The sequence below is a fragment of the Polyodon spathula genome, chromosome 15, assembly GCF_017654505.1.
Source record: "Polyodon spathula isolate WHYD16114869_AA chromosome 15, ASM1765450v1, whole genome shotgun sequence".
Classification (NCBI taxonomy): Eukaryota; Metazoa; Chordata; class Actinopteri; order Acipenseriformes; family Polyodontidae; genus Polyodon; species Polyodon spathula.
This window is the reverse complement of record NC_054548.1, coordinates 39,114,319-39,142,291: the sequence shown is the minus strand read 5'-3', so window position 1 is coordinate 39,142,291 and position 27,973 is coordinate 39,114,319. Positions and strand designations below refer to the sequence as shown.

Here is a 27,973-nt window from a genome sequence, read left to right as displayed (position 1 = left end):
TAGAAAAACAAATAGGCTATCAATGTCAACTACAACAACGTTAGTTAAATTCTTATTTTAAGCATACACTGCTTAAAAATGCAGCCCAGCTTAAATTGTTCACTTACTCAAAAACAAAAAAAATGTCATGAAAATATCTGGTTCCAAAATTCAGTCAAACTTGAATTTGTTACTAAACAAGACGGCATAGTAATCAATTCCAGCTTAAAAATGGTACCTAATACACCCGCAATAAACAAACAGAGCAAAATAAACAAAAATTACAAACTGTAATTCCCACTTAATGTTTAGAGAGCCCACAACTCCTTGGAAGTTAGGGAGATTGTTGTCGTTGCTGCTGTAGTCTTGGTTTAAAAAGTGCTTTTCAGCAAAATTTTGGGTTATCATCATAACCCTGGTTCCCTGAAATAGGAATATTAACCATTACAAAAAGGGTGTTTCCCTTTAAGGACACCCAAACTGAAAAACTCTATACCAAAGATTCTGGCAATAATCTTTGGTATAGGGTTTTTCAATTCAGGTGTCCTTAAAGGGAAACACCCTTTTTGTAATTATTAATATTCTCTACTTGAAAGGGACCTGTTTACTTTCAAGGATTTGATCAAGTGAGCTACGAACGAGGACATGAAGTGATGCCAACAAAAACTGCCGATAGCCGATGGTATTTTTCTATATATCAGTGCCATGCCGATAGGCTACTGATTACCGGTATACCCGTAATTATATATAATAATACTACTAACAACAATAATAATAATAAAATAATAAATGATATACTATAATGGGCCATATAGTGCATTAATATACATATGATGATTGTGTTGTATTATTATTATATTATTTTATTATTTTAGCAGTCTGCGTGCTAGTTAAGAGTCCATTGTTTTGAGGACTTGTTTTGCTGTTTGGACACAGAGAGGTTGAGCAGTACAGGGCAGGCAAACACTCGAGTCTTAAATAATCAATTCTGTGCTGGAAGAAATTCAAGTATGAATATCAGGGTACATTAAACAAAAACTGCCAATCGCCGATGATGTTTTTTTTTTTTTTTTTAAATATAACATTATATCTCGTCATGTTCTTAAAGAGCTCAGGAATTTATTAAATAAGGTACACGACCTGTTTAATTGTACATAGTCATTTGTAATGATTGACGGTTAGCGGCCCTAACAACTTTATTTCTGTTTTTTTTTTTTTAAATTATAACATCAATGCCATGCCGATAGGATACCGATTATCAATGCACTCTTACAAATTATACATCCTGGCCAAGTGATGTAGACATTTTAACTGCTGGTGACACTGACTCGGATTGTGAATAAGAAGAAAGATTTGCTAGCTCACAATTTAAGTTAAGGCCCAATTCCAGTTAGTTCAGAGGGCTGAGTTAAGGAACACATTGCCAAAAGGCAGAACTGCAGGAAATTTGAAGTTTGTAGTTTGTTTATGTCTGTGTTAACTATGTGATGCAAGGGGCTATCAGATTATTATTATTTTTTTTTTTTGGCTTCATTCGGCTCCTATCGGTCTCACTCGGCCATTGAAAGGTTTTCTCAGCTTTTCTCTGAGAAAAAACGACTAGAGAGCTGTGCTTTACTTCTTTTTGATGATGTCGGACCTGGTCTGACATGGGACCGCAAAAGGTTAAGCAGCTGAATATGGAAGCAACCAACTTGTTCTTAAAGTGGCGCCCGACAATTGGATTTGGCATCCGAAATTTTTGGCCAAGTAGCCATTGGCTCCTCAGGCAAAAAGTTTGTCTGGAGCCCTGTATTGTTATTTGCAATTAACTTTTTTTTTTCTTAAGAGTGTGGCACAGGGACTTACCACTTAAGGAACTCCAAGTCATTAATTAGGACTTCAAATCACATCTTCATTAAACTTAGAAGACCGCACTTTCAAGTGATCATGCAGAATAATTGCTTAATAAAGATTTCCCAAGCTTCTCTAATTTACAGTTAAACAACTGTCCCAGAAAAAGTGTTACATCTCATTAACCCAGTTTTTACCCAGGGCTACTTAAAATATAATTTGAAAAAATAAAAATAACAGATTTCCACCTAATTTCCGAACTGTAGCAGTATTTTAGATGTTGGGTGGTCCAAAAATGAATCAGTGATTAAAAGAAGATTACAGCCAGTTTGCAAAGTACATATATTTACTCCAAGTCAAAATAAACTGATTATATTCGCGAAAAAGACAGCATGCTGGTTAACTACCAAACTAAACTGTGCAGGGGGCATTAAACTCCTTTGTTTCTTGCCAGCAACAGTTTACACCATACTTCAGACAGCTCACGTGTCTTAATCAAAATTCCTAATGGTAACCCCGCTGTTAAAACAACATGAGCTTGGTTAAGCTTTAACTTCCATTTCAAATGTCTAATTGTCTCAATGTGTTCAAATAAGATGATGGATTAAAATTAGAAGCACACACTGCAGAAGTGGAGTGTTAATTCAACCTAATGAATGCAAAGTGCAGTAAAATCACTGAAGAAATGGATTAGTTTGAAATGTACAGTACATGGTTTCATGTTTGTTTCTTTGTACTACTGTATAGGTTAATTGTAGTGTTTAAGATACTGTAGTAGGTTAGAATTAATTTGTGTGTGGAAGCAAGTGGCTTTATAGAGTTTCTACATTTTGTTTTTGCGAAATAAGCAATATTACTGTAATATTTTTTTAATTAGTAAACAGATTATGTTTAGAATTAAGCATGTTTAAAATTCAAAAGGCACAACACACAGTTATGTTAAAGAATCAAGAAACGCAGTTCACATTTATTAAAACTGTGAAATACAAAGCAAACCGTCTGCCTGAGTCCAACGGGTGTAATGACATTCTACGTTTAGAATTAGGCATGTTTAAAATTCAAAAGGCAAAGCACAGCACGCTAAAAAAAAAAAAAATCACGAAGTGCAGTTAACATTTACTAACACTAGAACCACCACGGCAGTCATTTTTACAGTTTTCACTTTTAAAAATGTACACTGCATGTGTGAAAGATACACGGTTGTTTTTACCTAGCGGTTGACTTTTCCGAACTACATGTATTAAATACCCTGACGGTGTCTGAATCGCAGGATTGCAAAAATTTAACAAAAAGTTATAATCCCAACTACCTTTGACGGCCTTTTACAACACATGTTTTATATTGAATATAACCTACAATATTCTATTTTATTTTTGTATTCAAGCCTGTTGTTATCTCTATTGGACTTGGCAGCCATCAATTCCTTCATTTTGTACAAGGAATGCACTGGGGAAAATACCAGTAGAACAGATTTAATCTTGAAGCAAGCCACAGTGCTTGGGCACAAACATTTTCATCAGAAAACTGCAAACCAGCAGGCAGCAACAGTTCAACCTAGATACTGTGCTGCACAGAGTGACACACACACACACACACACACACAAGAAAACATACTTTTGTTTTAAATTAAAAACGACTTTTGTTTTTACAGTTTTGTATGTACATATACCTGTTTACACACTATTTTATAAATGCCTGTTCTACTCACTTGAAGCGCAAGATTCGAACTAAGGCATTATTTGGGTATGGTTATTTATTCATTTATTTTGCGCATGGTTAATAGAAACGGTGAAAAATTGTCATTTAACTAAGCAGGGGTGGGGCAATAGTTCAAAAATGGGCATTGACCCTGCAGAATCTGGTAATTACATGTTTCATTCCAAGCTCCCATTTGTCCTTGTGGGAAGATTTTATATATATATATATATATATATATATATATATATATATATATATATATATATATATATATATATATATATATGAGGGTAATCATTTTTTCCCTCAGGTATCTGTCCACACTGCCTTAAAAAAAAAAGAAAATCACAAACTGCTCCAGGTGCCATTCCATTTTTTTACACAAAAGATGAAGTTTGCCAGGTGTCATTGACAGGAAAATCCTCCAGAGATATTTTAAGACACCAAGCTACTGTATTTTTCACCCAATTTAGAATTCCTGAAATGCTACAACAAATCTCTAAAGAAGTGGGTGTCAGTTACGAAAGCCCCATGAGCTGCATACTGAGTAGTTTTGGTTAAAATAAATAAATAAATAAAAGTAGTGCTGGATATTAAGCGCCGCGAGACTTTTTTCTCTAGTACGTGATTCTCGGCCGCTATCTTTAAGGATTATAGAAACTCAGCACCGAAGGTTACGCACATATCAAAGCCACCTACCTACCTGGTTCATGGCTTGTTTAAAAGTAGACTCAGGGCTTTCCAAAGATGTATTGTGTGTCTACAGTATTCCTAGCCGGAACTACGACTCGCCTGAAGTTAAGCCTGTCATCATGTGACAGAGCCCAAAGCTTAGGTTTCGTTTCAAGTCTATTGCTCCGTCACTGAACCATCCAGACTGAAAGGGGTGGTAACGTTGGAAAACTTAGAAGCTCAGCTCCCACCCCCCTGCCCCCTGGTTAAAAAGAAAAGCACCTTTCTTCTGCTGCAAAACCTACACGTCAGGCAATGACAAAAGCAATGGAGAGTGCTCCGTTAGGCCTGCTGCAGCTGTTAGGTCTCCTAAAAGCAACTTATTTTAAAGCAACAACAGTGTGAATGATGATGCAGTTTTATATATATATATATATATATATATATATATATATATATATATATATATATATATATATCTATATATATATATATATATATAGTTTTTTATATGCAAAAGTGCCCCCCCCCCCCCCTAAAATTTTGGAATCCCCCCCATTGGCTGCAGCATAGGGGGGAAATTCCCCCAGCACTATTATAAACACGCATACACAAGTTTTCCTACAGAAACGTAGCTTCAGCGATCCTGATCCGTATGGTAGTCTACAAACGTTAAAATACCAGCACTTTAGGTTAATAAAAAATGATCCAGTAAATAAAGCTATTTTTTTCCCCTAAATAAAAACTGTTGGCTGTAAATGGTAGAAATGTAATGCAAATAGTAAACATAAACCTGCAGTGCCTGAGCAAACATGACTAAGCAAACCTGACTAATGCAGAAAAGCTGAGCTCCCACTTGTTCACAATACATGCACTGATAGCAATTTCAAGAAGTACTGCGTCGAGAGGACCAAGATAAGCAAGATAAGCAACACAAAATTTCGGCAGAAAAATCTGTAATTATTTAAAAAAACTAAAACATATACACACATTTATAGTACAGTGCATTGGCGTGAACATTTATCTGCACATAAACTGCAGCTACTGTACAGAAAGGATCTATGAGACAAGAATCGTCTTAACCACAACTGAAGAAAAAATCATCCCTTTCCAGTAGTGTACCTGACAGGGCAAGCTTTTAGAATCAGTTAATACAGCCTAATTACCTTGCTTAAGAAAAACACTCCAAGTACCGACTTTCATCTGAGCTATGACAGTCTGTCTGAAATACCACATTGCTCAATAAAAGTATAATTTCCATTATTTCCTCTTGTTACTGAATAAATCACATTAGCCAAGGCCTGGGATAGAGAGAGCTATTGGAATTTCAAAATAAACGCTTGCTTCCTTGGGCAGACATTTAAACTATTAAACCAATAACAGTAAACACTGGGGGGAATTACCAAGGATTTGGCTCCAGACCTCTTATGTTATAAAGGTTATTGGTCTTTTTTTTTTTTTTTTTTTTTTTATCAAGATAGTATCTCATTTTCAATATTAGCAAATTTGCACACTGTTATAATACTTTGAGGTAAAATTATGACAAAAACATGTGCCAATAAAGATTTGCTAAATGTCAAATTATTACTATTTTTAATTAGTAAGCTTATTCTGCACATAAGAATCATGCAAAAAAGTGACTGGTTCCTCCGGATCCCCAGATTCCAATGCTCTCAATAATGTATTTGACAAACTATTCTCTAAATAACAATAAAAATGGCCTCATAGTTTCTTCTACAATACAAATGATTGGCAGACAGACAGGCCTCTCCAAATATTCCTAAAGTACATGCAGTGTGAATGTAGTGTGATTCACACGAGCGGACGCCACCACCACACTGCTTACAACAGCAAGAGAACATTCAAAGAGGAGGTTAAATGTCTAAGAGATACAAATGGTAAAATCACAGATGAAAAAAAAATAGCAAATATATTAAATGATTACTTTTCACAAGTTTATACAAACGGACAACATGACCCACATGTCAACCTGTTCCTATCCAGTTTTAAATAACTTTAGCATAACCGAGGCAGAAGCGTTAAAGGGACTAGGAGCTCTTAAAATAAACAAATCCCCTGGGCCAGATGAGATCCTTCAAATAGTACTCAAAGAAATGAAAGAAGTTATTTACAAACCGCTAACCAAGATCATGCAACAGTCTTTTGACACAGGGGTTGTACCGACAGACTAGAAAATTGCAAACATAATACCAATCCACAAAAAGGGAAACAAAACTAAACCAGGTAACCACAGACCAATAAGCCTGACTTCAATCATATGCAAACTTATGGAAACTGTAATAAGATCCAAAATGGAAAATTACCTATATGGTAACAGTATCCTGGGAGACAGTCAGCATGGTTTTAGGAAAGGGAGATCGTGTCTAACTAACTTGCTTGATTTTTTTTGAGGATGCAACATCGATAATGGATAATTGCAAAGCATATGACATGGTTTATTTAGCTATCCAGAAAGCTTTTGACAAAGTTCCGCATAAAAAATTAATTCTCAAACTGAACGCAGTTGGGATTCAAGGAAACACATTTACATGGATTAGGGAGTGGTTAACATGTAGAAAACGGAAAGTACTGATTAGATGGGAAACCTCAGAATGGAGTGAGGTAATCAGTGGAGTACCACAGGGTGTTAGGCCCTCTGCTGTTCCTAATCTACATTAATGATTTAGATTCTGGTATAGTAAGCAAACTTGTTAAATTTGCAGACGACACAAAAATAGGAGGAGTGGCAAACACTGTTGCAGCAGCAAAGGTCATTCAAAATGATCTAGACAAGATTCAGAACTGGGAAGACACTGGCAAACGACATTTAATAGAGAAAAGCGTAAGGTACTGCACGCAGGAAATAAAAATGTGCATTATAAATATCATAAGGGAGATACTGAAATTGAAGAAGGAATCTATGAAAAAGACCTATGAGTTTTTGTTGACTCAGAAATGTCTTCATCTAGACAATGTGGGGAAGCTACAAAAAAGGCCAACAAGATGCTTAGATATATTGTGAAAAGCGTTGAATTGAAATCAACAGAAGTAATGTTAAAACTGTACAATGCATTACTAAGACCTCATCTAGACTATTGTGTTTAGTTGTGATCACCTCGCCACTAAACTTCTGCTGTAGAAAGAGTGCAAAGAACAGCAACCAGAATTATTCTGGGTTTAAAAGGCATGTCATATGCAGACAGGCTAAAATAATTGAATCTACTCAGTCTTGAACAAAGAAGACTAAGCGGCGACCGAATTCAAGCACTCAAAAGGTATTGACAATGCTGACCCAAGGGACTTTTTCGACCTGAAAAAAGAAACAAGGACCAGAGGTCACAAATGGAGATTAGACAAAGAGGCATTCAGAACAGAAAATAGGAAGCACTTTTTTACACACAGAATCGCGAGGTCTGGAATCAACTCCCCAGTAATGTTGTTGAAGCCGACACCCTGGGATCCTTCAAGAAGCTGCTTGATGAGATTCTGGGATTAATAAGCTACTAACAACCAAACAAGCAAGATTGGCCGAATGGCCTCCTCTTGTTTGTAAACTTTCTTATGTTCCTGCAGCTTTCACTCTGTCTTCACCCTACTCTCATGCTACCTTCACACGACATTCTTATTGTGGTCAATGAGGGAACTGCAGCATTACAGACAGCAACATGTGTTCAACAGATTTAAACACAGAGCACGAGAACGGAGGGCCGTCTGATAAAGCGGAGAGGGTAGAGTTGTTTAACAATAACTCATTTTTGTTTCATTATGTGCACAATCCATTTCAGCCCCCCCATCCCGATAGGTTCAGATTCCGTTTCAATATACAGTATTACTGGCTTGTAAGGTATATATTACTTCCTTTTCTTTCTTAATTTGGTCAAAACAAATAAATAACTACATAAATAAAAATAAATTCAGCCAACAGTCAGTGCAAGTCTGATCTTTCCAGATCGCTATGCAATATTCCGATTAATTCTGCATTCTAAAGAAATAAAGATAAGAAAGATATCGGCCACATTCAATTTTCAGCTTTGCGAGAAATTTAAAACTAGATAAGCAAGGTATCTAAAATAAATCTGTTTTGGTCTTTTTTTTATTATTTCTTACCAAGTTTCAATAAGAAATTACTTATTTGGTGGGCCAATCAGTATTTTTTTTTATTACGCTAACTTACATGCAGTAGAAATGAGATTGAAACGTTTGTTGTCTGGTTTAATGTATTGTGACATTGTCTATCACTGTGACGTTTGGGTGCATCAAAATCAATAGCGGACTGGTACATTTCATTTAAAAACAAAACAAGCCTAGCTCCACTGGGACCTACCTACACCTTCCTTTTACCCTAAACTATTATCAGGGAGGGCTGAGCACTGTTACCCTGTAAATAACCGATAGTCAGTTTACCAAACAATACCTTTTCCTTCTTTGTACTGGCAAATCATCACCATCAAAAACTCTTGCTGCCACTGTCTGCTACCTGCTTTAATGCAGAATTAATTAGCACCCCCAGCTGCACCTGATAATTGTTTGGCAACTGGCGACCATTCTAGCTCCCCCTTGCCCATGAGCCCAGATGCCTGCCAGCCGACGCTCACCAGGGTCCTAATGCCCTAGAATTACCACGAAGTCTGTAGACACCATGCTAGTATATTGATCTAAAGTTATACTATGTTTAAAAAAACAGCATTGTTTTAGAAAACAAAACAAAACAAAAAAAAACTGACAAAAAAAAACAACTGTTAAAATTGTTAGTTGTTTTTAAAATCCAAACTGCCACACAAACATTGTTTTGCACACAAATTAACGCACTGTGCAAGAAATGAACACACAAACAACCCTCTGGAGCTTTAATAATTGTAATGTGTTTGTTTGCGCTGCTGGGGTATAACTGTCCGTGTGTTTATCAAACTGCAGCTACAATGCCAGCCTTTTACATCAGTAGGGTTATTCAAACTACAACTGACGTATTACTGTAAGCTTGCGCATTTTAACTACATTGATAATTGTATTAGACAAACTTTTTTCTTTCTACAAGTTAACTGCTTAGTCAGTCCCCCTTACATGTAATCATCTAATGTATTCACTGATCTTATTTGTCACTGATTTTATAACTGCTCTTATCTGTAATGTGATATTATGTAATGTGATACTCTGTACTGTAATATTTTATAATGTGATATTTTATAAGGTGGTATTTTGTACTGTGATATTTTGTAACAATTGTAAATTGCCCTGGACAAGAACTTCTGCTAAGAAATAAAATAAACAATAAATAACTGGGATTTTATTGTGCCAAGGATAGTTGGTTAAATGATTTATGGTGTGATGTCTTCTGTGTGAAATACTTTTTAAACTTAACAGTTAACAACCCTATTGTATCTGTGAAAATAACAAAAATTGCTTATTTTGTAACATGCATTACTATGTTAATTAAACTTGTAGACTTCTAAGATACATTTCTTTCTGTAATATTAAGAAAACTAGGTTGTTTATTGATTTTGAACTGGAGCATACAATATGTTTCATACAGTACACTGCACATATTGTATTTAAAGCATACATATTATACAGTATGTGCCTCACTCAGTCGCCAGGGGCATTATTGTAAGGCCAAATAAAAAACAAAATGTATGTGGTTCTGGTTATGCTGGGTGAAAAAAAAAAAAATACTAGGGTAGGTAGATAAAATCTTTATTTGTATTTTTTTATTATTTCCTTAATAAGCAGTGTGAGCATAGTGTCAAGTGATAGTTTCCAGTACATTGCTAATAGGTACTTTCATTAGTTCATTCTCCCACCATCTCCACCTCACAGCTGACTCAGTCTCATTTTGAGGGTGCATCTTCATTAATAAACTTTCTGCCTGCCTTGTTTTATGCTCTTGGCAGGTAGCTCGAAGGACTGAAACCACTGAGACTAAAATATAGCAGCATCATTGCTGCTGCACTTAATGACTGTGATTAAATTCATTTCTACACTGTGAACTAGTTTTGCCATAAAACGCCATAAGAACGAACAGAGATGACATTCTCCTATTAAAAATAACACATCTGCAATAATTTTAATCTTGACGGAATGCAGAAAATAACGTAAAACAGATGTGGCAATGAATTAGCAAAGTTAAATGAAACAAAATCAGAGTTTTAGCTTTAAAACTCCAACATAAGTTCAGGTTTTTTCAAATTTTAACATATTAAACTGCATGAATTTCACTTTGCATGTCAGACTGTTATTAACCCGCTTATTAATATTATCACAGTACTTGTGTTTAGACACTAAATAACTTTCATTTAAAGAGTGCATCCTTGTTTATCTTATACAAACATGTTTTGCAATGATGTATTTGCAAGTAACATTAATCTCTCAAATTTATGTCATATTTCAATTTTGACAAATGAAAAATGTTGGATTAGCCAGGTCAAAGTGAACTAGTATTCATATACTGTAAAACATTGCAAATCCAAACATCAATAAATTGATGCACCAAGTGATTTCCCAGCACAGTACTGGGCGCTGCAGAACACTGCCTGCCAAGCTGAATTAAAGCATTCTGCAAAACACGTCTGTTGCAGACAAAGCTAACTTTATTGCTGGTATTTAATAGATTGTTTCTGTTTCGAAGACACTGCTCCCCAGGCGTTTTAATTGCGATGTTTTACTGTGTTGTATATTTAATATGCATCATTGTAAATAGCTCCAGCATTTAATGTCAACCCTGTGGGATAAGCCATTACAAAGAAACCTTTAAGAATAATGTCTACATAAAGGCGCGTTAGCAATAGGAGTGACTTTCTGAATATTTGCTCAGTGATTTAAATTCCTGCAAAGGGTGAAAGTGCTATTGTAATGATATTTCTGTAAGTTGCAGTAGTTGGACGTGTACAAAAGTAGCTGACAGCAGTTATATGGGCGTTAAAATCGTGATAGAATCATTGGATTGTTAGGGAACTTGCAAATAAATTACCTGCTTCAAAAATCATACTGTTAGTTGGATGGGAAAATGTTTACTTGCATGTAAATCATTATATTATGTGAAGATTGGAACTAAGTTTTAGGTTACCAATAATCAGTATAATAAATAGAATTAATAGTAGAAGATGCTGGAAAATGCTGTTAATCTCTCCGTTAGGTAGATTTTCTATCAAAGGTTCCCAGCCCAGAAGAAAGAAAAGGAGAGACTCACTCTCTAAACTAGGAGGGCTATCCTTGCCTGCTCTTGAAAATTATTATTTGGCTGCAAGGCTATATTTGGTGCAATACGTTCAAACTGTGTTTTTTTTCTCTGTCAACAGAAACTGTCTGACAATGTTTGAATACTATAAAGCACACAAGAAATGTCACTTGCATGCAAACACTGGATCTTTTGGATTTGTATAATGCATACTATGTAAATAAAAGTTGTTCACTGTCGATCCACTGCCAAATCATTAAATGTAGCAAATCTATATGGCACCACTACCATGTATGGAGCAGGGTATAGTTTCCAAAGCACTAATTATGCAAATCAGCATCATCGAAGGTCCAAACCCTCCTTTGGTAATGTGTTACAAGCCTTCAAAAGGTCAAAATGTACCCTTCGTTGCAGCCCTAAATGCATGAACGTAAGGTGCTGTTATAATTATGTTCCTTCAGCATACAGAAAATGCTAATTTTATATCAAACTCTGATTGCAAAAGCATGTACTTGTTCAAAAACAAAAACAAAAAAACAAACAAAACAAGAAAACCACAACTGAAATGTATACAATGAACAATGAAGACTGTTCAGAGATGCAGAAAGGGGTGTCAGCCAGCTTATCTACAGTTTTGGTTGACTACAACACATGTTAACAATGTATCTAAGTGCATTCAGTTAAGTATTTTAACTAGCAATAACAAACTTTGACCTTCAGGAAATGTAGCTATTTATTTCAAACACACTGTAGCATAACTAGCCTGCAACACTGTAGTCGAGATGTAGCTAGTGTAGATGGATGGTTAAATAAAGACACACAGGTCAGACTTAAAAGTAAAATTCAAATCCATGTAGTGCACTGAAAATATCTTCAAGAATACTCATGTGCCCCTGAGTCAGCAGTGGCTGTCTTCCCACTGTAGCTACCCTACGACTCTGAAAGACTCTAGACATATTACTGTATTGTATACCACATACTACGCAAGTATAAAATGCATTTGAAAGCTGTGTGTCCCTCAGTCATGCTAAGATCTATATTGAAATAAGATTCCTATGCACGCTGCTTTATCAGACACCACACACTAAAGCCAACATTGTCAAAAGTAGTTGCAGCCACACAGGCTTTCCTCCTCCCAGAAGCTTTCTGGCTTCTTTTTTACTGTAGCTATGAAACAGCCATCCTCCTGCTACTATTGTAAACAAGTTTGCTTTCATTTTTCCAGTAATAAAGTGCAGTAAACTGGACAGTGCTGGCACTTAGGCAGTTTGGCTGATCTAGCCTACAGTATTTACACACGTCTATGGTAGGCAAAAAAGCTTAACATAGGCTATATTTGAGACATAGAATATTTGAATAACTGCAATAAATTAATGTAAAGCTATATAAGAGGACACTAACCCGGCATAACACGAATCGCTTCAAAATATTAATTTCATTTGATACTTTGTTTTTAAAAAAATGATATCAAGTTTTCCAGAAAAAGTTGCAGTTAACATATTATGATTGCTACAGTATCAAACTGGTACTTGAATAAAGCCCAGTGTGGTGCAGCTTTCTGTCAATTAAAAGGCATTTGAACACAATCACGTCTCTTGCATACATTATATTGCTAGTGCTACATTATGACTGAACTAAATTCCAAAGGGCATAGGACTAGTAAATGATCTCACATCTTAGTTACTGCAAAAACGTTAACATGGAATTCCCTCTGGGAACATTGCTATTTCTGTGTATAAATACTCTTCCTATCAGCTGAAAAATTCATGAAGACAATACAGTCATATCTTGTGTGTCTACTGACAAATAACTTGGCTGCTACAGTAGGTGGACATACTGTAGCATCAAAGACCTTACAGCTAGCTGGCTTTAAAAGCGTAAGTAGCGGGTTCTGAAACATAGCATTATACTGCACACTCCCACGTGTTGCTACAGCTGTTTAAATAACCTACCTGTTATTTATCTTTTCATTGTTAACATCCTGACAACTTGTTACACTTGCAAGTTTAAAATCTGCAAAGGTCTTTTTAACATGTCAGTTCCAGTGCACTCGGGTTTGAGATCAGGGGTGTGTCCTCTGATCACTGCCGGAAGAGCTATTAGAAAAAACAAATCTGGCTTTTGTGTTCAGTATGACACCATGGGTCGTTACTGCTGTCTTATCGGTTTGGCATCACGGGCAACAATCCTTACGCTATCAGCTACAATAAGACTAGAATTTTACTAAAATACAGCTTGTTTTGCTAAGCTTTGTTCTGTTGCATTTGGTTTGATAAAATCATAGCTGCCAGCACAGCCTGTTCCTGACCTCTTCCAAGAGGTAGTGACACTGTCCATCTGTGAGGAGGAGCAGCAGTGCATCGAAAATGTCTCCAAGAATACTGCATAAAGTAAAAGATCCTCTACTGTTCAGATTCACTAATTTGATCTTTTAAATGCAGTACATTTCAGCACTTGTGCAGAGATGCAGTAATGTACATCAAGTCAAAAACTAATATGCAGGCTTGCTACTTTTCAATTTTAATCTGTAAAGCTTGTTAAACGCCAAATTCACAAAAAATATGAGTCCGACCTGAAATAAACTTACTTAGGATAAATGTCAGTAAAACCACTTGATATTTATGTTCTTACCAAAAATAATACTTTAGAAATCATCTGTAGTCTGTTCCATCTCGAACGGATAGGGGGCGCTGTCCGTCATCTTAGTGGTCCCTTAGTAGCTACTGTAGCTTCACTGTCAGTCATTTCATCCTTTTCTGACAGATCTCGTTGACAAACAGCACTAGAATGCTCTCTGGCAGTTACTACTTTGATTTGAAAATGGGGCACAAGAGGAAAACTCTTAATGAGTATTGTGCACAATACCCTCACCAACAGCTGAAGTCTCCACGGCAGGACGAAACAGGCCCGTCTGCCTTGTCTTCCAGTGACTGGGTCCAGCTGTGCCAAAGCAGGAGAGGGGCGGAGCTTAGACTCCAAATAGTTAGTTCTGTTCAATTAGCTGTGCATATTATTTATCCTCGGAAATGTGTTACATTTATGTAACACTCTTTAATATGCTGCGCTTTCTATGGTTTATTTGAGACAATTTTTTAAAATTGTGTAGGATCTTTATTGTGTAGGGGTTTTGCTAAATGAGAAGTTTCTCAATGGCATAAAAACTATTTTTTTAAAAGTCGATTTCACCCATTCTCTGGTTAAATTGAAAAAATGTTAAATTCTTTAGAAAATAAACGTTGACATTACAATGGTCGATTTTGCAAAAAAATAAATAAATAAAAACTTGAATAGCAGCATGTCTATTAATATGTAATCGTGTTGGCTATTGTGCCACAGTGTACAGAACCAAGCATATTCTGGCAATGGTTACCCATGGTGAATCAGGGTAAATCATGTCAATATTGTACTGTTAACATGGCATACTGTAAACATGATACAAATGTCTAGGATTCACTTAAGGGGTTCCATTCCCCCATCCCGACCCTTGTTTAATATTACCATTTTAGAATGCATTCTTTCACACCAGATCAGTAACTTTAAGTTTGCTGAACTGTTTATGTTCTAGACCAGGGGTCAGGGCATCAAGTTAGGTCACGAAAGGCAAGGCAACGTTGCCTTCGTTGGGCGTGAAGATTCAGGGGCACCAAGGCAGTTCTAGGGGGGAGAAAGGCAAAACATAAATCCAAGCCAAGGGCACCAAGGCGATTTCATACTCATTCATAAAACAACAAAAAAGAAATACAGAGAGCCTCTCATGTTGATGAAATTAACTCAAACAAACACAAAATCAATGTTTTCTGAGTGATTCACACACTAATTGTTACTAATATAAAAGGTCACTTTTCCATTGTAAAAATTTAATTTAAAAACAACAAATGTTTTACAATGAAAAAATACAAGGGCAAATTTTGGTTATAAATACATGGTATTATTTTTATAAACTCAGTCACATACCACTGACTAATATATAGATTAGATTTAGAGGCTTAGACACCTACTTAGTGATACAACAGCACAAATAAGGGATATCAGTGAAGGAAAAGTTAAAAGCAAACTGGTTGAAAATGTACCCATGGCTGGAGTTTGATAATGGTAGTCAAATGAGTTGTTCGAGCTGCAGTGTCTGCGCAACTGTAGTTTACCAATAGCTGTTAAAAACCTGTACAAACAAAGCGACTTTGGGGAAAAAAAAAAAAAAAATAGAAATAGAAACTTTGCCAGGCAATGGAGAGTGCTGCATCACAATGATGAACAGCTGGAAGCACATAATGTTAGATGTTTACATTTGAGAGGCGTTATATAGTTTCACAGTTCTGGAAATTTACAGTTGCTAAGGATTTAGTTTTGTGTTTGGTGCATTGCTGGACACTCGATTCAGGAAAAAAAGCAAACACATTCTAACCACTTTTGTGGAAGCACACATTTTACTCGTTAAAGCAGAATTACGTAAGGTAGTGTGAATGTATTACACAAAAATTAATGTAAAAAGAAAGCTTCAAGATTGTGTTTTGTTCAACATTATGTTATCTCTCTTACACATATCATAACACTGGGAGTTACTACTTGAACCATGTCATAGCTACCAATTTTTTTTTTTTTTTTTTTTTTTGGTGTACGAATTTGAGCAAAACTAATAATGACTTACCTATTGTGTGTTCATTTATAGCATTGGTCTTTTTGGGGGGAATAATACCAAATTACAAAACAGCAACAGTCATTGTAATGTCTAAATAAATAAGCAATTTATACACTGAAGACATAAAATGAGTCACAATGTGTTTGCACCACTGCATTTTAAGTACTGCAATTTTTAGGCCATTCTCTCACAATTCAATTTAACTCTGTGTAATCTCTGTGTAATTTCTGCAGTATTTGACAACTGTGAGTTCACATTAATATTATTGTCGGGGACGAATTTGTGTACCCGTTGAACATTAGGTAAATCCAAACACTTCACTGCCGCTTCTTCCTTCTTTCTTTTTTAAACGTGTTTGAGTTAACAAAAAAATCTGTGTCACTGCCAGTGAATACGCGATTGAAAATTCCCGGAGGCACGGTCATATTGAGCTCAGTGTAACAGCGTCCCTCCCTCTGTTTGCCCTTCATTAACCAATAATACAGTACGCCTTTCTTGTGGCTGGGAGGTGCACAGTAAAGAGAATGGTAACAATAACACATTATGATAATGACGCATTTTCTCACAGGATGAGATTAGACAGAGAACGGGCCAGATGATGCTGAGCTACTCTGTACAGTAGGACCTGAAATGTAACACACATTTGCCGACCATCTGACAGAAGTCATTTTTAACAGGCATGCCACCAGTTGTATTTTTTTTCCTTGGCTGTTTACCTTGAGTTTATTGATATGAATGAATAATTAATGGGAATGTAACCTTCCTGTTGTCTGTGCAACAATCAGAAACAAGATGTTCCATCACAATGTCTGCAATGTGCTGGACTGAAAAACTAAATAAACAAGGAATTCCAAGAACAATTATTCATGGTGCAAATATGCACCATGAAAAAGCATATCGACATGCGGTAAACTACGTGAAGTCTGTTTTAAAAAATGTCATGATGCAGGGCTCGCAAAATTTTTGTAATGGTACTTGCCCTTCAGGCAGTCCACTGCAGAAATTTGGTTGTCCAAAAAAAATGTCAAGTTGCCCATAACTGACCTATGGACTGTGATTTGTACAAAGTACACTGTACTCAATACAGGTACATTATCTCAGGGTTCATATACTTCTTCAACATCAAAATTCCATACTTTTTTCCAGATTTCCATTTGTTTTTCCCAGCCTTGTGTTTTACTTGTTTCTACTAGTATTTTGATAGTTATCCACATAGACGGGCCGCCGCAGAGCATTATAGCTTTTTGACCCAGAGCAGAAGTTGCTCCTGGTTTTCTAAAAGTATTTGTCAGAATCTGGAGGTGCACATCTAGCAAGAGACAATGCAGGTATGCAAAAGAGAAGATGTCCAATATTTGAGAACTACATTGCATTATTTACAAAAATAATATACAAAGTTGTATACTGCAAGTGTACTTGTGTCAAAATAGAATAGTATAATGGTACCAATAGTAAGCTAAAACTAGACAATTTGGCACAAGTATACTTGCAGTATATTACTTTTTTGTAAGGGATGTAATTGGATTCTGATTCAATCTTCTTTATACCCTCTTAAATGTTGAACACTATGGGTGGTGAAAAATAACAAAAATGAAATAACAAATGTGCACTCATTTATATTAAAATGTGCAAGTGTCGTCTATGAAGCATATAAGTCAAATACTTAATACAGTACACCCTCGCTATAACAACCCTGTTTGGGTCCAAAGCCTTTTCTTCGCTATAGTAAAAGGACAATCCAAAACAAACGATATAAGCTGCTGGAGTAAGTTAAGGAAGTCACCTTGGATAATGGCATTAGCTAAATTATTAATATTAGTACGGTTTTATTCTTTAATTTTCTTTAAAGTATTTGTCACTACTAGCACTAATAATAATAATAATATCAATGAGATAGTGAATAAATGTAGTATTACAAGTACAGAACCCAATTTGTGGCATGCTGCACCCAGTACTCTGGCTATATCCTATTCACTGAAGAAGACAGTACAAAAAAAAAAAAAATACATCAATCATCAGTTTTGTTTCAAGTGGAAATGTTCATTGAAATCTTGGTTCCTGTGTCAAAGTGCCCCGCCCCTGGGCTATTTATTTGTGTTGAATGTTACGTGTAGTGTGTTAATGTTGGTGTACAGTCATTGGTACAAAGCATATAAATGGGTCTGTGTAACAAGAGTGTTTAAAATGTATATAACACAATGTGAATCTTGGTGAGCAGAGTACTGTAGGTTGTAATTCCAGTCTGTAACTTCATTTAAAAAGTCATAGCCTTTCATATCAAAGTATATGCTTTGGCTGTCGTAGTGTCTATTTACCCTTGGTGCAGACAGTCATGTGACACCACTGCGCTGACTAGATAGGATTGCTTGAGTTCTGAGGGGTGTTAACGGGGCAATCCTTGCGGGATTTGGTCACAAGCAATGTGTACATCCACATCACCCCGGAAATCACTCAAGCATTACCAATGAAAAACATTGATCCCTCTAAACGTGTTTTACTGGGATGATCTGTGAGCGCAATCTCAATTCACAAACCGTAGAACGTTGTCTTGTCCCTCGGGCAAGAAGCCAAAAACACGTTGTCCGACAGATTTTTTTGGTTGTCCCAGAATGTCAGGCATCGATTTTGCGAGCCCTGTGATGGCAAGTGTTTTAATTGTCAAAATTACCACATAAGATTCTGACCTACATTTAAAGTGGTACATTGCAACATACAGCATGTCAAGGTAAAAGTTAATCTAATTGGGACAAGTATTTCTGGAAATTTAGCCATCATTAGTCCAACTAATCACACAACAGAACTAAATGTAAAATAATCATGGTATAGATTTTGATATTCTCAACATGTGTTGGCCCATTGATAATCACTGAATTAGTTTCACAGAGCTTACTGTTTTTATAAAGCTTTCTTCTGGGGGCATAAGAGGACCGTAAACGCTACATATTAATACCATCACAAAATGGAGAGGTTAAAAGTAGAGGTTCTTTTTCACTACAGATGTCACTTATTACCAAGCCTAATTTTAGAGAAAAGTTGTAAAGCTGTGAAACATGCTGACACCATACATTTTTGCTCCTAAAACCAACCCTTGTTAGGATAAGAGCCCATTATATTTCTAAATTGGAATGCACAGCAGAAGTCATTACTGCCCGAATGAGAATACAAATTTCTAAAACTATCCCATGCATTAAAGCCTTTCATCTTAATCACGTCACAGTGTGTACGTCTTTATATTTAAATTGCAACACCAAATATCTTCAATTTAATTATTACTAAAAGACTCGGCCTCAATGTCAAAAACAAGAAAACATCTACACTCAGTGTTCTAGATCCAAATTTCTCTCATATGCTGTATAACTTCAATTAAACACCTCTGGAGTTTATTTACAATATTTGCGAGCAGACCCACCGTGTATTGGAGACAATTACTTGACACCAGCGTTTATATTAGATCACTAGCTTCACATGCTCCATTGTTAACACAACAAAACATGTTAAAATACACCAAGAGGTTTGTATCTAGCCTACTTTCAGCACACTTAATTCTCAAAACTTAACGTAATAACTGCATTAAACAAATATGCATTACATGTAGGCCTACCTTAAATTACGTTTTCTATCATTATTTATGAATCCTGAGTCACTTTCATTGCTGTCACTACGCTGCAGATGTCACTAGCAGTTCACTACGCTCAAGCAGTTCTACATTTAAATAGTATTGAAAATAGTCATGAAACCAACAAATCAACAGAAGCAAAAAAGCCCCGGATTGATCTCCATAAAAAATGTTCATGAATCAAAGAACTCCCTTCTACTGTGATAGATGTTTAAAAATGCATGAACAGTCATCTTAAATTCACCTCCATACCCTTTAGCCATGAAACCACTGCTCAGAGTTGTATTCATTTATACTCATGCCAATACAGTAAATGCATTAACCCCAATGCACTCACTACAAAATATATTATTTCATTAAAAGAAATACAAAATAAAGTATGTGCTACTGTATGTTTAGTTATCTTGGTAACCTTCAACAGGTTGTGAAAACAACAGGGATTGTGCTTTTACAAGACACATATTTAAAAAAGACGTCCTAATCTGCAGTCAGTTGTCCTGAAAAGGAAGGTTAGTTTTCCCAACCATGGTTGTCTTGAACAAGGACACTAAATTGTGAAAGATCCTTCTATAGTACAACATCAGAATACCAATTCAACTAAGCAATTAGTTTGATCAATTATTTTTTTAAAAGACTAAATAAGGTGGTGCTACTGTGTGCAAGCCACTATCATGACTCTCCTCTTTTAAAATGATAAAGATACACTTAGGCCTAATCTTGGATGTTTACAGAACAGCCGGACACAGTATAAGGCATGTCTGATCCTTTTAATGGGTGTTGCCTGCCATTTATCCAATGCTTTTGATCCATATGTTCCAGTAAGCTGTCAGTTTGCTTGCTTCCTTGTACTGTAAATAACTCTCTCTTTTCACATAGAAACTTTGAAACTGAAAAGTAGCATAAATAAATACATCTTATCAATTATTTCATCACAACAACAACATTTGTGGTTCTGCAGTGACCAACACCAGCCAACACCTTAACTTCATTCTCCTAACAGTATTTATTTCAGACACATGGTAGGTGAATAGATTCCCATGGGATACAAAAGATCCATTGTCACAGAACTCTGCATCCTTGAACATCCTTGAATGTCACAATTATGGTACTGTATAGCAAATAGAAAAATACAGTACTAAGGAAAAAAAGAGACAGACCGCTGGGAAGGGAGTGAAAATATTTTGAATGATTTACTAGTCTGAAAGCATTCTGAGAAATTAGGTCTCAGAACAAAGATGAATGTGAGATGAAGGTGAATCCTCCTGACAGGATTTTAATCACTGTTATGCTTAACACCAGCAATATTATATCCACCAGACAACTAGAGGTTACAGTACTACATTTACTATGCATGGGACTGCAACCTTTTGTGATTTGCGAAGCAGCCAAGAGAGATTTTCCAATCAATGTTTTAGGGGATGATGACAAGCAGCCTATGGCATATTAACGGATTATTATCTGACGGAGCTACAGTAGGGCTACTGATTTTTTACGATTGCGAAATCAGACGGAATCGTGGACTTAGGAATTGGGAATGGAATTGACATTTTGGAAATGGAATTCTGCTTTGCAATTGAACCTTAAAAAAAAAAAAAAAAAAAAAAAAACGACTTTTATCGCTGTTACTCTCCTATAAAAAATAATGGATTGCTTTGAAAACTACACTACCCAGAAGTCCAGCAATGACACTTGCATAAAACATTTTTGTATGTTATTAGGATCATTGGATAATGAGAAAACAGGTGGTTTTGTGGGCATTACACTGATGGACTGCCCGTCTCTGCTGCAGCACTGCCTGTGTGATGTGTGAGTCGAGTTGTTTAAAAACGCAACTAGCTGTTTTGTGAGAGTTCTATTCTGTGGAATAATTTTGGAGTTGTATGAAAAGTGAAAAGTACCTGGAAAAAAAAAAAAAAAGTCAACCCTCACCCCAATTAAAAAAAACTTAATTGAATTTATGTATTCATTTATTTAGCTATTAAATTGCAAATCTGTTACTCAGTCACCCACTCAACACAAGGAAACGACACGGTGGTTGAGGTGAAACCTCTACTTTTATAACATTTCTAATATATCATTAACTCCTTAATAACACTACATACTCGGAGTGAAAATCGTAGATTCAACGAGTGGACCAATAAATACTTATTTATTTTATCAACTGAATGCAAAGCCAATGTGTTTATTGTGTAATGAATGTGTGTGAGTAGTTAACGAATACAATATGAAAAGGCATTTTGAAACCAAACAAGGAGCTTTTGGAAATACGTATCCAGAGGGCACAGTAGTTAGAAGCTCAAAAGTAGAAGAGCTGATCTCTTCTCAACAGTTACACTATTAACATGTCACATACATTTTAAAATGTTTGTACTGATACTCTGTTAAATTCTCACACTGTTCTCTTATTAAAATACTATTAATATGGTAAAATGTGTAAGTCTTGTTTAATATCTGAACATTATGTAATATTTATTATTGCTTTATAAATAAAGTTATGTAATATTTATTATTGCTTAAAAATGTGCAGAGTAAGGGCCCTTCATTAGGAGAGGATAATTCGCACTCTAGTTCAGTTGACACCTAAGTTCGGTTCGTTTTGGCAGGTGCGAAACGTCCAAACGCATCAGAGTGTGCACCAAACAAGTGGACTAGGACTCACTTAAATAGGTGGTCTCAGACCGACTGAGAGGGAACTGTAATGCGTTTCAACCTCAAAGTCAGACAGTATGAAAGCAATCGCATTACAACTGAAGATGCAAACGAAACCGAACAAACTGATGTAATGCATAACCCAGAGTACACCGAGCACGGAAAGCACACATAGGTATGTGTACTGTACGGTGAAAAAAAACACAACATAATGCCCATAAAAAAAGTCTGTGTTTCTCAGCGATATGTCTAACATGGGTTGCGTGCTGACACTAACAGCAGATGTCAAAAAAACCAAATGAACGTACATTATCATTATTACAGATACAGTATTTCATAGACGCTCTGTACATGTATATCTGCTGATTGTTTCAGTGTGAAACCAAGTGAAGCAAAATTGTGACATTTTAGTTTGTTTGCAAGTGGATTCTGAATTGGATCTTTATAAAATGAACTAACTTTTTTTCCCCCCCAATCTGGCCCCCTTAAATTAAAAAAAAAAATAGTTGAAAAGCCCTGCTCTAACTAAGGCAACTCTTGTCTGTCCAGGGTATATGAGAAACACATGCAAGCACTTTTACAGCTAGTATAGCATAAACCAGACTGCGTTGTTGCAGATGAAACATTAAACATTGGATTTAATTTGTAATTTTATGAAAATTGTACATTTTTGTAATAATGCCCCTCCTTTTCAACTAGTCTATATATTGTTATGCCAGTAATAAGCTGTTTTTTTCAAAACACCTTTATTTGTTGACTGAAATATTTTTTCCTGAAAACGACAGTATCTCAGGGACTTAAAAAAATGAATTCAATACATTTTTTTTTTTTAAATGTAAAAATGTTATTTATGTTCAAATTATATTGTTAATTCTTAATAAATTGGTAAAAATGGAATTTGTCATTTTGAAAAAAAAAAATAGAAATTTGCCATTCCCAAGAAAGTAAAATCAGGAGCCCTACTAGTTTTCTTCGTGAAAGAAGGCTTTAAACTGGGAAGAAGTTTGTGTGCCTGCTCTGAAGCAATACATGTATACAGTCATGAAAGATATAAACCATGAAAGTGCGTACTTAAACATTCAACAAGAATTAATATTTAAAAATAAGAGCAGGGTTTACGTTCTGGGTTCTCCAAAAATTAAATGGGCATCTACAACAAAAAACAAGTCTTTAGCACTTCAAAGCATTTTTTTAAAATGAAGAGCATGTCATTTCTATTTGTTGTTTCAAATGAGGACATACCATCTGTGTCAAGAATAGACACTATGTTTTGGAGTACTGCAGTGTCTAGTTCAGAACTCAATGAGCTGCCATTTTATGCAAATACATGCTGGAATGTTATAGCACTAGTTTATTTAATATCCTTAATACTGTAGTATTCCAAGTGTTTTTTTCAACTGTAAGCCTTACAGAAACTGTACTGGATCTAAAGCTAAAAGTGTTTGGTTTGATTTTTTAAATGAGTGGAATAAAATAAGGAGACCAGTTACAATAACATTTGTGGAACTCTCACCATATTAGTATTTGTTTATATAACAGGGGAATTTCTTTATGTCTTTAAGAGGTCAACTGTGTTTCAAAACTTGTCAAATAGCTTGCCTTTCTACTATAGAGCATGGTTGGAGGGACAGAGAACATTTCTAAAAACGTGTTTTACTGTCAACTTCTCAATGTGCCTTGAGAGCAGCACACTCAGTTGTGTTAGATCTTAATTCCCATCTCAAAGCTTCTCCAATGCAATGCTGCTGACAAAGGTCAAGCCATGGAGCTCCCTTTGTTTGTCGTTGGTGATCTTGTGTCTGAGGACTAATCCTGTCAATCACCTTGCTGCTTCTTATCCACTTCCCTGACATGTTTGAGCATGGTTCTGTATTCTAAATTTAAGAAACGAACACAGGGCTTCATACTTAGTTCACTTGCAACAAATCACTGACAGTAACTGATATAATACAGGGATACAGAGATAAGATTACTGGTTAGGCAGAAACATCCAGCCTCTCAAAAGCATGGAGATACACTGTAGGCCTGTCTGTGTTTGGGTACTTCTAAATGTTCTTTTTGCTAAAACTGATCATTCTAGACTTGCATTGTGAAACACATCAATTATTTTTCTGGGCAGAATTTACTGTTCAAAATGTTGAACTAATCTACTGGCTGCCCATATACAATCTAGTTGCCTTACTTCATCCATTTTTGGTTCACTCAGAGGTTTAGATCAGAAAATGTTTTGTGTGGTGCATTTCCAATCCAAGAAAGGCAATAAAACTAGAAAGATTAGGTGTGGGATTTCTTTTTTTACAAGAGGTGTTTTTTTTTTTCAAAATCCCGTTCCAAGGGTCTGTAAAGACTAGTTTAAAAGTGCAGTCGTGATACCTTTTAGCCACTGTTGATACACACAATAATGTAAATAAATAAAACAAAGGTGGGACTCTACAAATAAAACCAATCAATACAGGATGTAGCTTTAAAGTATTACAGATAGCACTACACAGTCTTGTTTCTCAACATGATCTGAATCAAGCAAATACTGTACATTATGCATCTAATAACAGAGTAGCACACAGCTGGGAATGGAAGTGCCAAATTATTTATTTTATTATATTTCTTATAGAGATAAGAAATATGCAAGGCAAAATTCCCTATTAACACACCACATTTAGCAATCCCTTTACCTGTACTCCTATACAAGCCTTCTTGAGACCACTAGAACCATAGCTGGTTCAAATCTCAACAGTCTATAACTCCTGCATCTAAATACATTCTGGTGTACATGATCCAGGAGATACTTAAAAACAAGATGCCACAATCCAAAAAACTGTCCTGATTGGATCGGATACCATTTTTTTTTCATAGCAGAGTACAGGGGGCTGGAGGAAAAATTCAGGGGTCAGTGGGAAAACAGGTTTTGAATGAATACAAATTTAACTTAAAAAGAAATCTTCGTATATTTCAGTAAAGATTTATATTACTGCTCATCAAGAAAAAGTCCCTTTTGTTCCTGTCAATCTTTCTGGCTGGCTAATGACCATGCCTCTGACTGAGATGTACCTAAGGGAGAAGGCAAGATGACCTAGAAGCCACAGTTCACATAGGAAGAAACCCCCACAAAAATTTCACATATTCCAAATTAGGAAAAGGTTAAATAAAAATGTGTGATTTGCCATTAAATTAATTAGCATTATCTAGTCTGCATTCCACAGAAAATAAGAAATTCCTCTGCAAAACCATTAGTCCCAGATTAGTGTATATCACGCAGTTTCAAACACATAGTATGCAATACTGCCTAATTAATCTCTTTGACCAACAGATTTGTATGTGCAAAATACAATACCTACTGTATATGGCAAATTACTGTGCAATGCTGAACACCTTAAATGGCTGGGGCATACTGTAACAAGCACTTCCCTGCACTGAAACCTGAGGCACACCATCTCCTACTCCTAACAGCTGCCTCTCTCTGCAACAACTGTCTCAACAAGGTCTCTGAGCGACCATCAAACCAACATACACCAACAGGTGTCGAAAAAAAGTACAGCAGACAACCTGTTTTTTTGTGAAGCAAACTTTTTTTTTTTTTTTTTTTTTAATTGTCTGAAAGTTTCACCTCAATTCACCAAAAACTGCTAAAATTACTTCAGTTTTCAATTTTCTGACAAAGCTTTCTAGCTACAGTATCATCCTGTGTCTGGAAAAAACACACACACATTTCAGAATACATTATCTACGGTTACTCCCCCCCCCCCAAAAAAAAAATAAATCTAAATGACTTGTGTGGAAGTGCATTAAATTGATAACCATAAAATTAACATATTTGTGAATACAACTCTAATGGGGGCTAATATTAGATGCCATCTCGTGGGAAACTGTGTTTTAATTAAACGATGAGCCCATACTTGTCTACAGCTGCTCACAACACTGAACAATCCCACCCAACCATCAGCATGACTCCAATTAAATACAAGACATTAAATGGTATCGGTGTGACTCAAATTAGAATCAATTAGCTGATGGTGGGAACAGAAGAGACTCCACAGAGCGAAAAACTTTAGAAGACGTTTTATAAAATAAACTACATGCCAGTGCAGGAGACATCCTGGGTAAACACCCCGTTAAATCTGCAAAGCTTCATCTGGTGAAAATAAACGACTAGTTTAAAATGAGAAATGTACTTTGAATATGAGTGGAAATATGCTTAGTGAAATTTGAATGCTATCCGTTTAGCTTTAGGTAGCCTTTTAAGAGGGAGATGTGAAAAATAAATAACTCTGAAATATTTCAACCAAAACCTGCTGTAGCTCACTGGATGCGAAAATGCAAACACACGTTGTTCTTTTACCCGTAAAGTTATTACTTTCTTGCGCTCATTCCATCTAATCTTACACACCGGCTTAATCTGATGTGACTCATTAGAAGAATCAACGCGACTGTTTTCCTTCAGGAGTTTATCGGTGTTCTTTGAACTCTGGTCACGGCACAGGCAGTCGAGTACCAGCATTGTACTCTTTCTCGACGAAATGCGGTTTCCATGGCAGCCGCAGGTCACCCCACCAACACTACCATACCCATCCATAACATACAACTGAACATGTCACACATGAAGTCGGGTCTTGTATCAATCACATCAAAACGTACTGTATCTAAACACTAAATCACAATTGCCGATATGGGGCACTGTTTATCATAAACTATATAGTGCTAGTCTCGCTATGACTTTTCAGAAGGATGGACAACACACCATACTTTAGATTCCCCAAACTGCAATGTGTTCACTGTCCATTCCGCATGCTATTAACTTTAAAAAAAAAAAAAAAAAAACAACACAGTATAAGACTGAAAAATAATTTCGCAAATTGCAATACGAATAAGTAGGCCTTCATCATTTGTTATATTGACATAAATGTTATTTAGCTAAAGTTTGCATCCACAACAGCGGGTCAAATTCCATTCTGATTTTCTAATTATTATTATTTTTTAAATACCCAACTATAATAATGTGGCAGAGTAGAGCGGTAGGTTGGTTTATAAAAGGGTGTATTATCCCAGTATTACGAGATATGTCACTTTTGACCAGAGCTCTGACATAACTTTAGGCTTATGTATGTATGTATGTATGTATGTATGTATATGCCACACTAAGCACAGTATCACAACGCAACTATCTGACTACTTTACAAACTATTTTTTTCTACCTACATGTAGCCTGTTATGTCTTAACTTCTGTGTCTGAACAAAACATTTTCACTTACCAGAAAGATTATACATGAAAATCAAAACTGTCGCTTTCAATCCGGTTAAAAACAGATTATTCCTGTGGCAATGGAATGACATTCCCCCCGCCATGATTCTCAATAACTTCTCTTCCCAACTCCGGAGCCTGTGCAACTGTTCCAGGGGGACTGAGCTGCGCCTGGAACGTACCATTCACTCACCAAGGGAACCAACCATATATATATACATACTGCAACGCAAACAAAAATTAATTTGACTGGGTCACACACACAACCTAAAAATGTTTTTGTTATATAATCTTCAGTTATGTGTATAACAAACTACATATTTATGTTTGTTTCACAAGGACAATTCCCCCCACCCTATTTATTTACTTGGATTGGTCGAAATCAAATTCTGTCTGCTTGCTGGATGCAGCATGGTTCCCTGAAGATGAAGGGAGAGGGGAGAGGCGAGTAGCGCCGTTAAGTCAAACGGGCGTGATTTGAGT

The 27,973-nt window shown here is 36.0% G+C and overlaps 1 protein-coding gene across 2 annotated transcripts in view; it reads right to left on the bottom strand.

Annotated features, from left to right (window-relative positions):
* LOC121327848 (nectin-3-like) overlaps positions 1–27,623 on the bottom strand; it is a 128,818-nt gene extending 101,195 nt beyond the window's left edge. For both annotated transcript variants that reach the window (XM_041272111.1, XM_041272110.1), the window contains exon 1: positions 27,501–27,623. In XM_041272111.1, the coding sequence (XP_041128045.1) occupies positions 27,501–27,594 (94 nt within the window). In that variant the 5' untranslated portion in view covers positions 27,595–27,623. The remainder of the gene's footprint in view (positions 1–27,500) is intronic.
* Positions 27,624–27,973: the final 350 nt, after the last annotated feature.